General features: G+C 38.9%; 1 protein-coding gene across 1 annotated transcript in view; it reads left to right on the plus strand.

Moving 5' to 3' along the window:
• Nucleotides 1-1,568: 1,568 nt before the first annotated feature.
• LOC113420945 (nuclear receptor ROR-beta-like) overlaps nucleotides 1,569-15,749 on the plus strand; it is a 53,002-nt gene continuing 38,821 nt past the window's right edge. The window contains exon 1 of the mRNA XM_087952634.1: nucleotides 1,569-1,952. Coding sequence (XP_087808760.1) covers nucleotides 1,946-1,952 — 7 coding nt within the window. The 5' untranslated portion in view covers nucleotides 1,569-1,945. The remainder of the gene's footprint in view (nucleotides 1,953-15,749) is intronic.

A 15,749-nucleotide genomic window follows, 5' to 3' on the forward strand; every position in this document is an offset into this window, starting at 1 on the left:
TGGGGACATTTGACCAATAAAGTTTATACTTAATGACACAATATTCTACAGAGGTACACTATATCACTGAATACTAATGACAAAACAAAATGAGTTGTTATTATATTAGTATGTGGAACTCATCACCATAAGGTGCAGATCTTGGTTTTACACAAGGAATATCTGAGGATACAGGCAGTTCTCCACTTTTACAACCACAATTAAACCAAAATTTCTGTCAAGTGAGACATTTCATAAGTGAGTTTTGCCCCATTTTACGACCTTTCTTGCCGCAGTTGTTAAATGAAACACTGCAGGTGTTAAATTATCAATGAGATTGCTAAGTGAATCTGGCTTCCCCATTGACTTTGCCTGTCAGGTTACAAAAGGTGATCAAATGACCTGGGACATTGCAACCATCATAAATATGAACTAATTGCTATGCTTCTAAATGCTAATCACATGACCATTGGGATGCTGCAAGGGTCATAAGTGTGAAAAATGGTTATAAGTCACTTTTTTTCAGTGCCATTGTAACTTCGAACAGTCATTAAATGACTGTTTTAAGTCGAGGCTTATCTGTACTCCAAATTGCAAGCCAAATGGGTCTGTTATGAAACAGCATCTTATATTTTTTTCCCAATATTTCTGTTGTGATGATGATTTGTTGCTAACAGTATACAACTCTGCTTCTTCATCAGCGGTTTACCAAGTTTATCCTTATTTTAATGCAATTTTAAAGCAGGGCCTTTTCTGCTCCAGCCTTTCTGATTCTTGACTGCTATTCCAGGACAGATTAAATGGGCACTAAAATTACAATCATTCCAAGACTAAATGAAAACCATCCAGGCATTTGGAAGAAAAGCTGTACATATTAGTTCAGTTTATTCTTTAGTTTGGTTTCTTGTCCTTATTCAGTCCGTTGCTGTGTTAAACACCGTGTTTAATATCTTTCTGGTCAAGAGTAGAAAATACATCGTAAACAAAATGAATAAATGAAAAAGCACAGTATGCAAAAACAAATAGTCCTCATTTAATGACTATAGCCGAGTCTGGCAACTTGGTCATTAAATGAAGCAGTTGCTAAGTGGAAGTGATTATACTCTAGCTTTTCGTGGCTTTTCAGATCTGGAAAAGTTGTAAATGTAGAGATTGGTCGGAAAGTTACTTCTTCATCGCCATCAAAATAGTGAAGTCACGAAATGAGTCAGTCACTAAAATAAGTACTGTTTGTAAAATGAAACTCCTCAGACAGCAATCTAGTTAACAAATATTTAATAAACATACAGTAAATAAATGTTGTAGAGAAAACTGGTAAACGAATATAAATAAATGCAATAAATACTTTTTTTTTCTGGATGTGGAGAATAAAACAGAGAAAAGTGTAAATGCAACGAAAAAGAAAAAGAAATCACGTTCGGAGTCTCTTTACCGACGGAAAACCGATCAGGACAACACAAATCCGAGGATGCAAAGCGAAGGGGCGGGCCCCGGACCCAGAGGGGTGGGGCTAAGGCTGAAATTGACAGGAGGTGGGCGGAGCCCGAGCCAGGGATTTGTCATGTGAGTTTCCCATGCTTCTTGTACATACCAACCTCTGTAAGAAAGTAGGTTAGCAGTTGTCCAAGAGCGCTTGGCCGGGAAAGAAGGAGCGAAGGAAGGAGAAAGGAAGGAAGGTGTGGAGACGTCAGAAGGAAGACGCTTCTTCAACCCACTTCTCATTAATCGTTTGGGCGAGCTGCAAAACACAAGCCGAAGAGAAGAAGCCAGCAGATCGAGCAATCGCGGGAAACCAACCACCCGCCCGATCCCACGCTGGAAACTTTATACCCTCCGCTCCCCGCCGTATCTATTTATTTCCCCTCCTCTCCTTCTGGCAAGGAGTTTTGTTTCTGACAGCCTGTTTTTTTTTCCATGCTATTATTTCCAGAAGAGAGATAAAGAGAAGGGAACCTCGGCGTAGAAGATGCGAGGTAAGAATCTCTTTTACGGATCCCTCTCTTGTTGGCGGCCAGTGGGAGAAGGGGATCCATCGCGCCGACTTGCAGGGCGGCCGATCCGAAGTGTCTTCCCTTGGGAATGGAAGCAAAGTGGGAGCGTTTCTTCGGAAGCAGATCCCACTCTGCTTTGGGGCTTTCCTAAAAAAGGAGGAGATGGGGGGGTGGGGGTCGCCGGATTTAAAGGAGCTTAGTTGTAAGCACTCGGTTTGCGATCGCGCTCTCTCTCCCCCTTTAATATATAATCGTATATTTTCTTCCGACATCCAGCTACTTCACTCGTGGGTATTCTCTTCCAAATGAAGCTGCCGTACTTTAAACACGAGATTTGAAAAGACAGAAATGCAATCGAGAAACAGTTTAGCCAGCAACTAGGAAAACAAACGCATCTTTGGCGGTTGAATAATAGCAAGCAGGACATTGTGATATAGAATAGGAGGGAATGTTCTCTTCCAGATGTGCATTTTGAGCTCTCTTTAGCAACTTGTATTAAAAAAAAAACCCAGTGCATCTTTGTTGTGATTATTATTATTATTTATTGTGGTTATTATGAGTTGTGACATAAGGAAAAATGTGTTTGGGTGCAAAACTCATTAAAGGATGGAGAATTTTTTTTTATTTTTATAATAACATAATCTGCAGAAACTCGCATCTAGCAGTTTTATGTTGCAGAAATAGATATTAAGGAGATCAATTATTTCCATATGCAAACTAGCATGTGTTTGTATGTGTAAATCCATCACTCCACCCTCATCTCTAATCCCTTTTTATTTTATGGATTTCTTTTCCTTAAAAAAAAACCTTTATATTACCTGGTAGGGTTTTTTTTAACATGACCTTGTGATATTTCCTGCCAAGAAATATTTTAGGCTTTATCCTGAGACAAACCCTAAAAATAATGAAGGAATAGATCCTTTTGCTAAGAAATAGATCCATTTGATCACAGTGAGATTTACCTTTGAATAAAGTTAGGGTTACCCTGAAGTCTTTTCCGGTTACTTATCTCTATCCTGGGAAGTCATTTAAGGTATAATTTGATGAGTTCTAAAGGACTTTTGCTAGCCCTCAGCGTGAGTAAACTGGAAAGCAGAATGCAATCTGATCCGTATTATTTTCATTTGAATGCGTAAGCATGAAAGACAACATATCCAGATATAAAACAGGTATAGATTTCAGTAAGAGGATGTTTTTTCCAAATCTAGTTCTTAGGTGTTGTAGATAAGGGACTCTGTACTTGTTCAGAGGTACTGCTGTTACATTCTATGAGCTTTGACTAACATTTTCCCATAGGCAAAGGAATAATTTTATTTGACTTTATTTTTTCCCCTATCATATGTTATTAATAAGTCCTCGTAGAAAATACTAAAGTTTGTTCACTCCAATAGCTTTATATTATAAAGCTTTATGCAATGGTGCACGAGGACATTTTTTTTCAATGATTTATAATTTTTAATTTGGGGACTTGAGAATTTTATTTTGTCTGCGTGTGCACGACATATAGCAAGCCACATATAATTTTAGCACTTGCAATGTGATTTTTTCCTCTCCTTTTTCTACAATTTAATGTATACGCAAAGATTATAGAAGAGCAATAGACAATGAGAGCATGTCCGAAATTAAGCCTTGGAAAGCAAGGATGGGATGAAGAAAAAAATAGCAGAAGACTTTTTTTAAAAAAACAAAAAAATCTTTCAATAAATAATAAAGCTCCTATTCTGTTTGGTAGAATAGGCCATCCAATATATTGTGAAAAGTTCAATTTTGTGTGCATGCAGATTTCCATGTACATATTTTGACTTGTCCTCCCTCTGATTAGAATAAGTGCAGCTTTGAATATGTCCTGCTAACAGAAAAGGAAGGGAGTAGAGAAAGACTTCTAGGCCATCATTTTTTGAAACCTTACAGTGGTGATTGTTCAATATAATCAGGAAGGAGGAACCATTTTGCATAAACAACACTAGAAAGTAAGCAAAACATGACACCCACTTTTCAGAACTGTCACTCTCCAGCCGCTCTGTTCTCCCTGTCGTTTCAATTGCGGCGGCATAGAGGTATATCATTAATAAACTAAATAAACAAATAAGGAACACCTTGAACTGGCCTTGGGCTAATGGTACTTTCGACACAAAGCTGTTCTGAGACAACCACAGCCCGTTTTGGCTGGTCCTCCTGTCCCACCCTTGCTTAGCTGATGAATCATTCCATGAGCCAAATCGTCCATTCTTTCATCGCACACCAACATTTTTGTTGTTTTTCCTCCTTTTTAGTTCATGCCGTCTGCTGACCCATTTTGAGCAGAGTCATGATGTATGGGATGGAAAATGCATACCTGAGTATAACATTTCTCAACCTTGGCAGGTTTCCGATGGGTGGACTCCAACTTTCATAATTCCCCAGCCAGCCAGCTAGCCAGCTGGCTGGGGAATTCTGGGAATTAGAGTTCACCCTTCAGTAACTTACCAAAATTGAGAAACTCCGCTAAAGGAGATCTTTGGAGTGGCTTAGCTTAAAAGAAACTCTTGCTGAACTCCCATATCTTTGCTAAGAAAAACTGCGTAAGATCGAACTGGGTGACTGAGGCCAAAGGAGGTCTTGAATCCATTTCTCTGCCTAGGAGAGAATGAGCAAAATTGGACCAACATTTCTTTGTAATCCCAAACCTGACATATTACAATATCAAAAATGGGGAAAATAATTTCTAATTTTGCTTTTGGCATAGAGCACCATTGAGTAGCATTATTGTGTTGCTCTCAGAAAATAAAGGGACTAGTTTTATTTATTTATTAAATTTGTAGGAATCGCAATTCTGCATGACTAGCCAGCTTGCTGGACTCAGTTCCTTATTCTGAGTTTTTGTTTTCTGGTTGTATGTAAAACAACGGACTAGGAAGAAGGAAATTATATAAACCGATGGCTTGCCTGATCGAATGCCAAAATAAATTATGTCATATTCCTTCCCCACCTCCAAGCATAATTTCCATTTATATCTTTTTCCTATCCTTCTTCCAGATTTAAATCTTGTATCTTCTGCAGCCTTTTGCATGTCTTTTGCAGTGCAGATGATGTAGAATGGGGCCAGTTTTTCAAATTTCCAATTCCCAGTTTGGGAGCAGATTAGCATTTGAGGATATGGCTCTTCTGCCCATCCCTGAACATCACTGCAGAGGCAGATGCACTGCTTTTCCGGTGTGTGTACTTCGTTGGTGTTTGTCAGAAATCCTACAAGTTCCGCCATTTTTCCTCTCCAGCGGCCATTTTAATCTGCAGCCTGGGTATGCTTTCTGCTCTCAAGCATCACTACAGTGAAGCGAAAAGGCATTGGGTGGGGAAGGATTGCTGTGTGAGGGACTTAAGGATGTAGGGATCGGGATGGACAATGGAATTCTGGGGAAAATGTGTTCTTTTTTAACTTAGACGTTTAGATTAGGTGCAAACCAGCATGTGAGCAACTTGCACAGTATCTGATGTTCAGGAGATGAGTTTGGAAAGAAAACATTTCTCTCCACGAAAATCACTTGTTTCAGTGTAATAATTGCATATGGTAATGCTATAATCAGTAAAACCCAAGAATATATCTTAGTGCCATGTTGTAGCTAGTTAAGGAGCAAAAATCCACATCTCTATAGCTCTGGGTGTGCCTTTTCCATCCTTCCAATCATAGCTAGCAAAATATTTTTATGGTGCTTTTTCATTATGAACAGAAAGGGACATGTGTTGGAGGGCAAAGGTTCCCTCTTAATATTCCTCTTTAACATGCAATTCTAAACCATTTTATTTATTTTATTTTTTTATCCTTGCATTAGACAGTTGCGTTTGAACTAGATTATTTTTCCCTTGGGGAACAGAGTGGCCACAAAGCTAAGTGAGATCGTGGGTGCCCCTCAAAAAGCCTGGCTGAAATTTCCACAGAAAAATGAATGTAGGGTTGGTTCCTTCGAGCAAGGCTTTTATGTTTTCTCTCTCCATGTTGGCGAATTGGTACAGAATAAGATTTTCGCTAAGTTGAAGGAGAACGCTGGTGGTCAGTCTTCTAAGAAAGCTAGAATAACAGCTTGAAAAGCTTTAAAACATGTCGGTCTGTTCTGAGATTCAGAAGAAAGGAAGTGGAGCATATCTGCGTAGAAATGTGGACAATTACGCTCCTTTAGCTCATCCCAAGAGATGTTGGAGCAACATTGCATTGGCCTTGATGTGAAAATGCGAATTATGTGCAAACTGTTGGCTCTTAAGTTGTTAAAACACAGAATAGCGATGTGAACAGGGAGGTTTGTTTCTGTTTAGTCACTTACCGTGACTTTCACACCTGAATTTGATCCTGGGAATTGGGAAGAAGGAAGATTAAATGTGGAGAGTGTCTCCTACCAGAGACATCCATGGGAAGTGGGGGGAAAAATTAAGATATGGCCATAGACTGTATAGGCAGTCCTCGACTTATGACCACAATTCAGCCCAAAATTTCTGTTGTTAGGCGAGACGTTTGTTAAATGAATTTGGCCTCAATTTACGACTTTTCTTGCCACAGTTGTTAAGTGAATCACTGCAGTTGTTAAGTTAATACCATGGTTGTTAAATGAATGTGGCTACCTCACTGACTTTGCTTGTCGGAAGGTTGCAAAAGGTGATCACATGACTCCGTCATAAATATGAGTCAGTTACCAAACAACTGAATTTTGTTCACATGAGGATATTGCAATGGTGTGAAAACTGGTGATAAGTCATTTTTTTCAGTGCCGTTCTAACTTCAAACGGTCACTGTTTTAAGTCGAGGACTACCTGTAATTGTTTTTTTTAATGTGTGTCCCAGCCACCATCTTGATCTTTTTGCCCACCTCTGGATCCCTCTGTTTAGTATATAAAACACTGTTATCCAGTTTGGTGATAGACGTGAATATTCAAATTTAAATTCAGTCTTTCAAGTTTATAATAAATGCTAAGTAGAAAAACGGAACGCGGGTTAACCAGTAAATGTCGAACAGCTGAGATTTTTTTTCCTTTCTCCTGCAGTAGGGTCCAGATACATTCAAATAATAGGAAATAGAGGTACAACGTAAAGATACGTTGATAGGGTGAACAGAGGGATTTAAGATGGAAAAGGAGGAGAAGGATAATCCTAATGCTGAAGGATAATCCTAAAGTATGGAGACAGCCTTCCAGTTTCCATACAAGAGGGTTAAGATTTTGCTGCTAGATGGAGGAGTGGTGATCGCTGCAAATGTCAGGAGCCCCATTTCTCACTTACTTTCTGCAAGGAAGCAAAAGCTAAGGCTGGAGGAAGCTTTTAACTTTCCTTTGATAGGTTGCAGCCCCCTGAACACCTGGCCCCTCCTACACATGTGTGTCATCATTTTCAGTCATCCCCCTCCCAATAATAGGAAGCCAGAAGAAAGAATTGCCCTCACCGTAATTTAGAGCAATGTTTCTCATCATAGCAACTGCTAAAACACATTGACTTCAACTCCCAGAATTCCCCAGCCAGCCAGCTGGCTAGGGAATTCTGGGAGCTGAAATCCATCCATTTTAATTGTTGCTGAGATTCAGGAACACTGCTCTAGGGGAGCAGGCCAATTCAAGTAAACATAGGTTTTGTTTTTTGTTTTTAAACAAAAGGAAATATTCAGTGACAGCATCTAAGGGAACAGTATCTCTGAGATCACATAAAAGGTTTTGTGTGACTCTTTTGTGTCACAATTCTTGTATAGAACATTTCAAGTGATGTATTACCACATTTTTCAAAGATATTTATTTACTTATTTTCCCCTTATATTTTGTTGGTTTATATCCTGCCTTATTTATGTATTTATAGCCCCTACTGATTAACCATTTATCCCTTGACATCATATCTAATTTAACTTATTTGAAATTTGATATTTCAGTAAAAGTGGGTAGAGGTAATCTTTGACTTAATGATTGGTTGTTTGCAATTGTTCAACAGCCCCCCCCCCCCCCAAAGACGCAGTACTTATGACCTGATTTCAAAGTTATGACAACCACACCTCTGCCACACTCATATGATCACATATTGATGCTTGGCAACCAGCTCACCTTTATGGTCTTTAGCGGTGTCCCATTGCCACGTGACTGCAATTTCTATCATTTTCTTTTGGTTTCTAGCATTTAATTCCAGCTTTTTTTTGGGGGGGAGGGAATGCTCATTAGATATAATGGTTTGCTTAACAACCATTGCAAATAAAAGTCATAAAGTCGGGTCTGGTCATATGGTGATCCACTTAATAACTGCAATGACTTACAGCCATAATTCTTGGTCAATTATGATTGTAAATTGAGAACTATCTGTATAGTAAAGGTTCTTGATACATGTACAGGGAAGATGCACATCAGCACATGAGTTTTGCCCCAAATTCTTAATGTGACACAAAAAAGATCTATGGAATTCCCAGTGCTGGAATGTGGGTATGTTGGCTTGCTTTGCAAAAACATTGGGCAAATTCATGGAAGCTTTTAATACTCAGTAACAACTCAGAATCTCCTCTCTAAATATGCCCCATTAGAGGGCAATGGGAGAAGAAAAAGGCTACTGCTGGCCAGGCTAGGTGGAACTCTGACCCAATCCAGTGAATGCAATATTTAATTTCTCCCTTTACTTTCATCCTTTATATCAAATTTTTCCAATCGAGGCGCTTTCAAAACATATGGGCAACTCTCAGAGTTCCCCATCCAGAATGGTCATTTGTAAGCATGTTGGGAATTACAGACTAAGGTGCTATTTCTCAACTTTGGCCATTTAAAGATACGTGGACTTCAACTCCCAGAATTCCCCAGCCAGCCATGCTTCAACTGCCAGAATTCTGCTGGCTGGAGAATTCTGGGAGTTGAAGTCCAAACATCTTCACATCTTGTAGTCCACACATCTTCAATTGCTAAGATTGAGAAATACTGCTGTAAAGACTAAAATATGCTGAGTTTCCTTTACTGCTGATGGATCCCAGGAAAAGCAGCAGGATTTCCTTTTGGGTAAATGTACTCAAAATTACAGTTCGTGCTTGCTGTCCTATTCACTTTATGGGATTATGCTGTAAACTTTCAATTACAAATGCCTTTATTTGAAAGAAGTCACACTGAACACAGTGAGGTTTTTTTTTTTTAATGTGCAGAAGGTATTACACTGTATGCCAGCATTTCTCAACCTTGACAACTTGAAGGTGTGTGAATTTCAATTCCCAGAATTCTCCAGCCAGCAGAATTCTGCTGGCTGGGGAATTCTAAGAATTGCAGTCCACACATCTTCAAGTTGTCAGGTTGAGAAACACTGAAATAGATTGACTCTGCCCATATATTGTTAAGCTGTTTAACTACCCTGCTAGCTTCCTCCTTAGCTGGCCCAGCTGCAGCCTAGAGGTACTACTTACCTAATCAAGTTGTTGTAACTCTTGTGGGAGATAATCTATTTGTAATATTTTGAGGATTTGGAAGAGCAGGATTTGAAACGTATTTCAATTTCTAGGTGCCATTTATCTTTTTATTGCAAACAATGGCGTTAATGATGTCCCCAAATATCAACTGAGCATCCACCAGTCAGTCTAGGGGTATCTCCAGAGAGAACAAAACCTCTCTCAAGAAGTTTGTTTTGCAGCCCTGAAGAATTCCTAGCCAACTAAAATCACATTTTAGGAGAATGTTGAAAGTCACAAGCCCAATGTGGGGCATTTCACATGCTGAACATTCATAGAATTGTTGTAAAGAAAAGCAACACAATTCCTTTCACCCAAATTTTCAGAGAAGATAAGGCAGAAGGTTTTGAGAGAAAGCTTGACCAAGGCAGTTGTCCCAATACAACATCAGTATTGACAAAGAGCACATTTTCAAGGAGTAAATCTTGATTCTAGATTCTTTATTCCCTGACAAGTTCTTTTTCATTGTTTGGGAGTCCAGAAAAACTTTGTCGCCTGTCAAATTTCCTTGCCTTTTACACAAACCCGTTGACTCAACAGGACCATAGCTCTTTCCCATTTGCAGCCTGGCTGTTGCTTAAGCAAACAAGCTATCTGAGTAGGCAGCAGGAATCCAGCCTATTGAAAGGTGTACGGTATGTGCAGAAATTATTAAAAAACACAACAAAACCACAATAGGGTAGATTGGGCCTCTCTTTCCCCTATCAGAATTCCTACGAGTCCTGAGATGTTTCTAGTGTGTGTGTGTGTGTGCGCGCGCAAACATGTGTATGTGCTAATTTGCTTGGTGCGTTCAGTCGGGGATCTCTTTATCCAGGGAACAAAGCGGATGGTCTCCCTTGAGGTTTGTAAGAGATTTACAACATGCTCAGGCAGATTTCAGATTATTTAAAGCCAGGATGGCTGATTGGGATCTGCGAATAGGGGAGGAGAGGATTGTAGCCAAATACAGATTTCAGCATCTCAGTTATGCCTTCCTGTCAGCGGAACCATTCTAAAAATCAAAACAAATTCGTAAACAGATGGTGGCTGTCAAGGATTTGACCTTTGACCTTTTGATCTTTTACCTGAAGCGTGTGTCTTTTGCAACTGTTTGGGTCATTCTATGGTGGGGTTCTTTTAAAAAATTCAGTAGGTGTCCAAGTTCTGCCCACTCTCCTTTTAAAAAATTTTTTTGCAGGGAGATTATGGTTTCTGATTATTATAATTTTTTTTGTCTGTAGGCAAAAGGTGACACAGAAGTGCGTCAGCAACAGGGCAAGGACACAATATTGTGGGCAAGTGATTTACGTGGAGAGACTTGGGAGGCTACTTTAAATTAATGTTGAGTTTTGCTTTGGGCTGCCTACGGAGATCCACATTCCCGTATTCCCAACGTTTTATTGCAGTTTGGACAGAGCAGTATTTCTCAAGCATGGCCACTTTAAGATGCATGGACTTTTAATCCCAGAATGCCTCAGAGTGGTGGGGGGAATTCTGGGAATTGAAGTCCGTGCATTTTAAAGTGGCTAAGTTCCAGTGAGGAACACTGGAATAGAGAGTTAGTTTTTAAAACCGAATAGCCAACCTAGTGAAACTGAGGTGAAATAGTCCTGCTATAAATCCTTGAAATTCATCTTATGGTAAAGTGACATGCTTAGCATAAACACTATGCTGTATGTAGCTAATACCTCTGATCTATTTTACAGGGTCTGTAATGAGGGTGGTACCTCAGAAAGATAGGACTAATAAGGTAACAGTGACTGGAATTAGTACTGTAACCCAGGTTCAAACCCCTATTCAAATATGGTGAAGTGGATTAGAGTCGTTTCTCTCTCTATTGTGTCCTATACTTAAAGGCTGTTGAGTGGCTAAGACTAGAAAACCACTTACACTTTCTTTAGCACTCCTTAGGTGTGATAAAAACATAACACATACATTTATGAAGTTAAATAATTAAGTCTAAAAAGAAATGCCCCATATGTTTTAATATGATTTATTAAATTTTGAAAATGTGAATAAAAGATAAACAAGGAAGAAAATAGAAAAACAGACTAAAAACAAGATAAAAGTGAGAAAAAAAGGGAAAAGTAAAGAAAAAAGAAAGAGAATGGCTTCCAACTTTCTTTTGATATAGATATAGATAAAAAAGACATCCAACTCTTACTCTGAAATTAACAATATTACTTCTATGATCCTCCATAATTCTAATGGTTGCATCCCAAAATCAGAATTAAATTTCTCTTGGTTTCTCACAAGGAGTCCACTTAAGAATTCATCACTGTTTCTTATAATACAACCAGATAGATCTTCTTTCCATAACTTAGCTCAATGATGGTGAACCTTTTTGGCACCGAGTGCGCCAGAAACTGAAGATCAGCTGGCTGGGCGCGAGCATGCTGGTCTTCGGGTTTCCAGTGCTCCGACACATGTGAAAACCAGCTGGCCAGCGCACATGCATGTGCTGGAAACCAGAAGAACAGCTGGCAATGGTGCGTGTGCCCACAGAGAGGGCTCTGCGTGCCACCTCTGGCACACATGCCATAGGTTCGCCATCACAGCCTTAGCTCATTTTCTATAAATTCATCTCTAAATCTTCAACTCTCCTAATTAAATCAGCAAAGATGCAACTGGTAAAAATATCTAAATAATGAAACATAAATATAAAATTCCCTTTTCCATTTAGTCTGTGTTCCCCTGATTCCTCCATTCACAATTAAACATTACAAAAAGAAAAAGAAATTAAAAACTATTAACTACCAAAAGTTATCACCCCTTATTTAGATAGCAAAAAACTAACCCATTAGACATTTCTGAAAGAAGCACTACCCAATCCAGATTACCATTCAATATCACCAGAAATCAGAATTCATTATTTAACTAGTTAAAACAATGAAAGAAAAGTCCCATTTCAACTAGTCTGGCCCACCCAATACTTCCAATAAGAGAGCTATCTGAGGACATTAAATGAATAATTTCTGTTCTGGAGCTCCTGGGAAATCTGGAAAATATATGTAAATTGTCTGTACAAATATTTGCATAATGCGTAGAATCTATTATTTACTACATTGTTAGGGGACAGCTGAAAATACACAAGAGCCTTTAGGATGTTCTGAATTTCAGTCTGAATGAACAATATCTATTTTCCCCTTTAGAAATAAATGTAAAAAGCTCCGCTTTTCTAGCTGTTATTAAGAAACACAAACACATTAGAAAATAATCCACAAAATGGCCAAATCTGGGATAGGGTGATAGACAGTTATTGCTCACAGTATTGAACTTGGTTAAATCAATGAAGAAAAGCCATGATGTTCTTGCAGTACTGAGGACTAGAAACCTGTGGGTTGTTTTTTTAAATCTAATTTTATTGGTTCACTATATTTCCTAATTCCCAGTTGCCAAATATTGATTTTTCAGCACTTTGTTTATGATCTTCTCATTGAAAGAGGGGAACCATGTTAGCCTGCATGAAAAGCTTATGTCTTTTCGTAAAAATTAGTTGTTGGGAAAAGGATGGTCTTCCTAGCATCTGACAAGAAGAGAAGAAAATGAGTGACAGCAGATTAGTAGAACCTTAAAAACTGGCAAAATACAAATGAGAGTTTTGTTTTCTTACATGCTCTGCAAAAGAATCTGAGCATAGGTTTGTTTATTTATGTATACAATACGGCTTTTGTAGTGTAACTTTATTACTATATAAGCTATAGGTTTGCCACGTATACTTCCCCATATCTTTAAGGTTGATTTGAACTGTGGGGTTAGGGTTTCTTTTATTTATTTATTTATTTATTTATTTGATTTGCCAATTGTTTACAAGATAATAAGTATAAGTGTATACATAGTTGTGAATACATGAAATGGGTACATATAAGAAAAATAAAAGAAGAATAAGAGAAACAATAGGACAGGGATGGTAGGCACGTTGGTGCGCTTATGCACGCCCCCTACAGACCTCTTAGGAAAGGGGTGAGGTCAATAGTAGACAGTCTAAGGTTAAAGTTTTTGGGGTTTGGGGAAGAAACTATAGCATTTATTTTTTGAGGTCTTGCAACGAGTGTAGTTTTCTTGGCAATTTTTTTCGGAAGCCATTTATCTTGCCCTTCTTCCTCGGGATGAGAGAAAGGGAGAGACTGGCCCAAAGTCACCAAATGGCGTTCGTACCAAAGGAAGGACTAGAAATCATAGCCTCCCCATTTTTGGCCCAGTGCCTTTAACTACAGCATCAAACCGGCTCTCTCAAATTATGTACCTCTTCCTTTCTGATACTCCTTATATAACAGACCTTATGCAACTCTACCTTTGTACAGCCATTCACTTTTAATTTGATCTTGCTTCTCTCTCCTTCACTGCTTCTTGTGATTTTTCTCTTGTCTTTAACTTGTATTCCACTGCAGTTCCCGTCTCATCCCTTTGCAATAAATCTAACCTAAATGGATTCGTTTGTTTTCCCATCAAAGGTTGGATCTTGGATCATGTATAGATAGATAGTCCTCAGCTTACAACCACAACTAAGCCCAAAATTTCTATTGCTAAATCAGTGAATTTGTTGTTAAGGGAATTATGCCCCATTTTACAACCTTTCATCCAACAGTTGTTAAGTGAATCACTGCAGTTGCTAAGTTAGTAACACAGTTCTTAGGTGAATCTGGCTTCCCCATTGACTTCGCTTGTCAGAAGGTTGCAAAAGGATGCTGCAACCGTCATAAATATGAGTCAGTTGCCAAGCGTCTGACTTTCGATCGTGTGACCCTGGGGATGCTGCAGTGGTCATAAGTGAAAAACGGTCGTCAGTGTCATTGTAACTTCGAACGGTCACTAAATGAACTGTTGTAAGTTGAGGATTACCTGTATTTGTATTTCTACATCCCACCCTTCAACAAGTGGTTCTTCTTAATCTTCTGTATCAGTGTTTCTTGACTTGGCAACTTTAAGATATGTGGACTTCAACTCCCAGAATTCCCTGGCCACCTATTCCCTAATCATGCTGGCTGGGGAATTATGGACATTGAAGTCTAAATATCTTACTTTATCCTGTACTATCTTTGCCCAGCAGCTTTGTCTCATCATTAAATTGATCCAAGAGAGCTTCATGGCTTGAGTGACAATTTGAACATTGGTTTCCCCAGTTTGTTTACATTTCAGTTGCTTCATCCATGATTGCTTAAATATACTTGATGGAAATTGATATGATCTTTCCCTCCCAGACTAATAAATAAACTGGAAAATAATTATCCTTTCGATTGCACAGTCCTTTAATATCTACAGTGGGCAGTGTATCTCGCTGTACCAAAATGTGTTTAAAAATCTACATCTTTCCAATTTAAAAAATTAAATGCATATTAGATAAGGTATGTCAGTATAGATAGATGCACTTTGGGGGAAAACCGATGTTTCAAAACGTGTTCCAATTCAACATTTTATGCAGATTTAATCTTCTCCCTTGCAAATTAATATGGGAACACAGGGAAAAATTATTTTGGCATCCCTCAAATATTTATTTTGGCATCCGTACCTCTGCTTAATGTAACTCCTGTGCATTCCTATAATTTCCCAACTCGCCTGATTTTAGGGTGCTTTTCCAGCTTTATAGGATGTGATATTTTCTAGGTGGAGACACTTATAATTCACAAAGGAAATCAGCTTGATAATATGGCTTTGGAAACTGCCAAAAAAAGCTATATCTTCCACCAAGCCCAGGGAACATTCACCATCTACTGAGGTTAAGAAGAAAGAAAGAACCTTAGTGGTCACACTATAGTACCGATATGAGTGATTTCTGTGGGCTCCTTTGTGCTGTCTGAACTTGGCAGATGTTTTGTTACCAAAGTAGGTAACATCATCAGTGCTAAAAGGTGTGGGGTGTGCTCTCCTTTTACATATTAGTACTAGCATGGCTGACTCGGGAATTCTGGGAGTTGAAGTCCACAGGTCGTAAAGGTGCCATAGTTGCCCACCTCTGTCCTAGACTCACAACTGTTGCTTGAAGAGCAGGTGGCAGCTGTGGCTAAAAAAAAGGAGAAACTTGAACTTGATTATTTAAATCCATGTTTCTCAACCTTGGTAACTTTATCTTCCCCATGCTGGCTAGGGAATTCTGGGAGTTGAAGTCCACCTGTCTTATAGCTGTCAGGTTTGAGAAACAGTGATCCATGTGGCTGCTTTCCAGTCTAAGGCTGTGCTCACACAACATACTAATTCGTGCAATTGGGCTAGCAAAACACAATTGCTGTACTTAAACAACAAGCTAGGCCAACAAAATAAACCCTATTACAGCTTATTATGTCGGCCTCATTCATGCAACGTGCTGAGATAATAGCTGGGTTTCTAGGCTGAAGCATAGAGCCCCCTGCTTCTTGGAATGTGTTGTGCAAGTACATTTTTAACT

This window comes from Notechis scutatus, chromosome 1 (genome assembly GCF_049901735.1).
Source record: "Notechis scutatus isolate UNSWTSFEM ecotype Mainland chromosome 1, rNotScu1.2, whole genome shotgun sequence".
NCBI lineage: Eukaryota > Metazoa > Chordata > Lepidosauria > Squamata > Elapidae > Notechis > Notechis scutatus.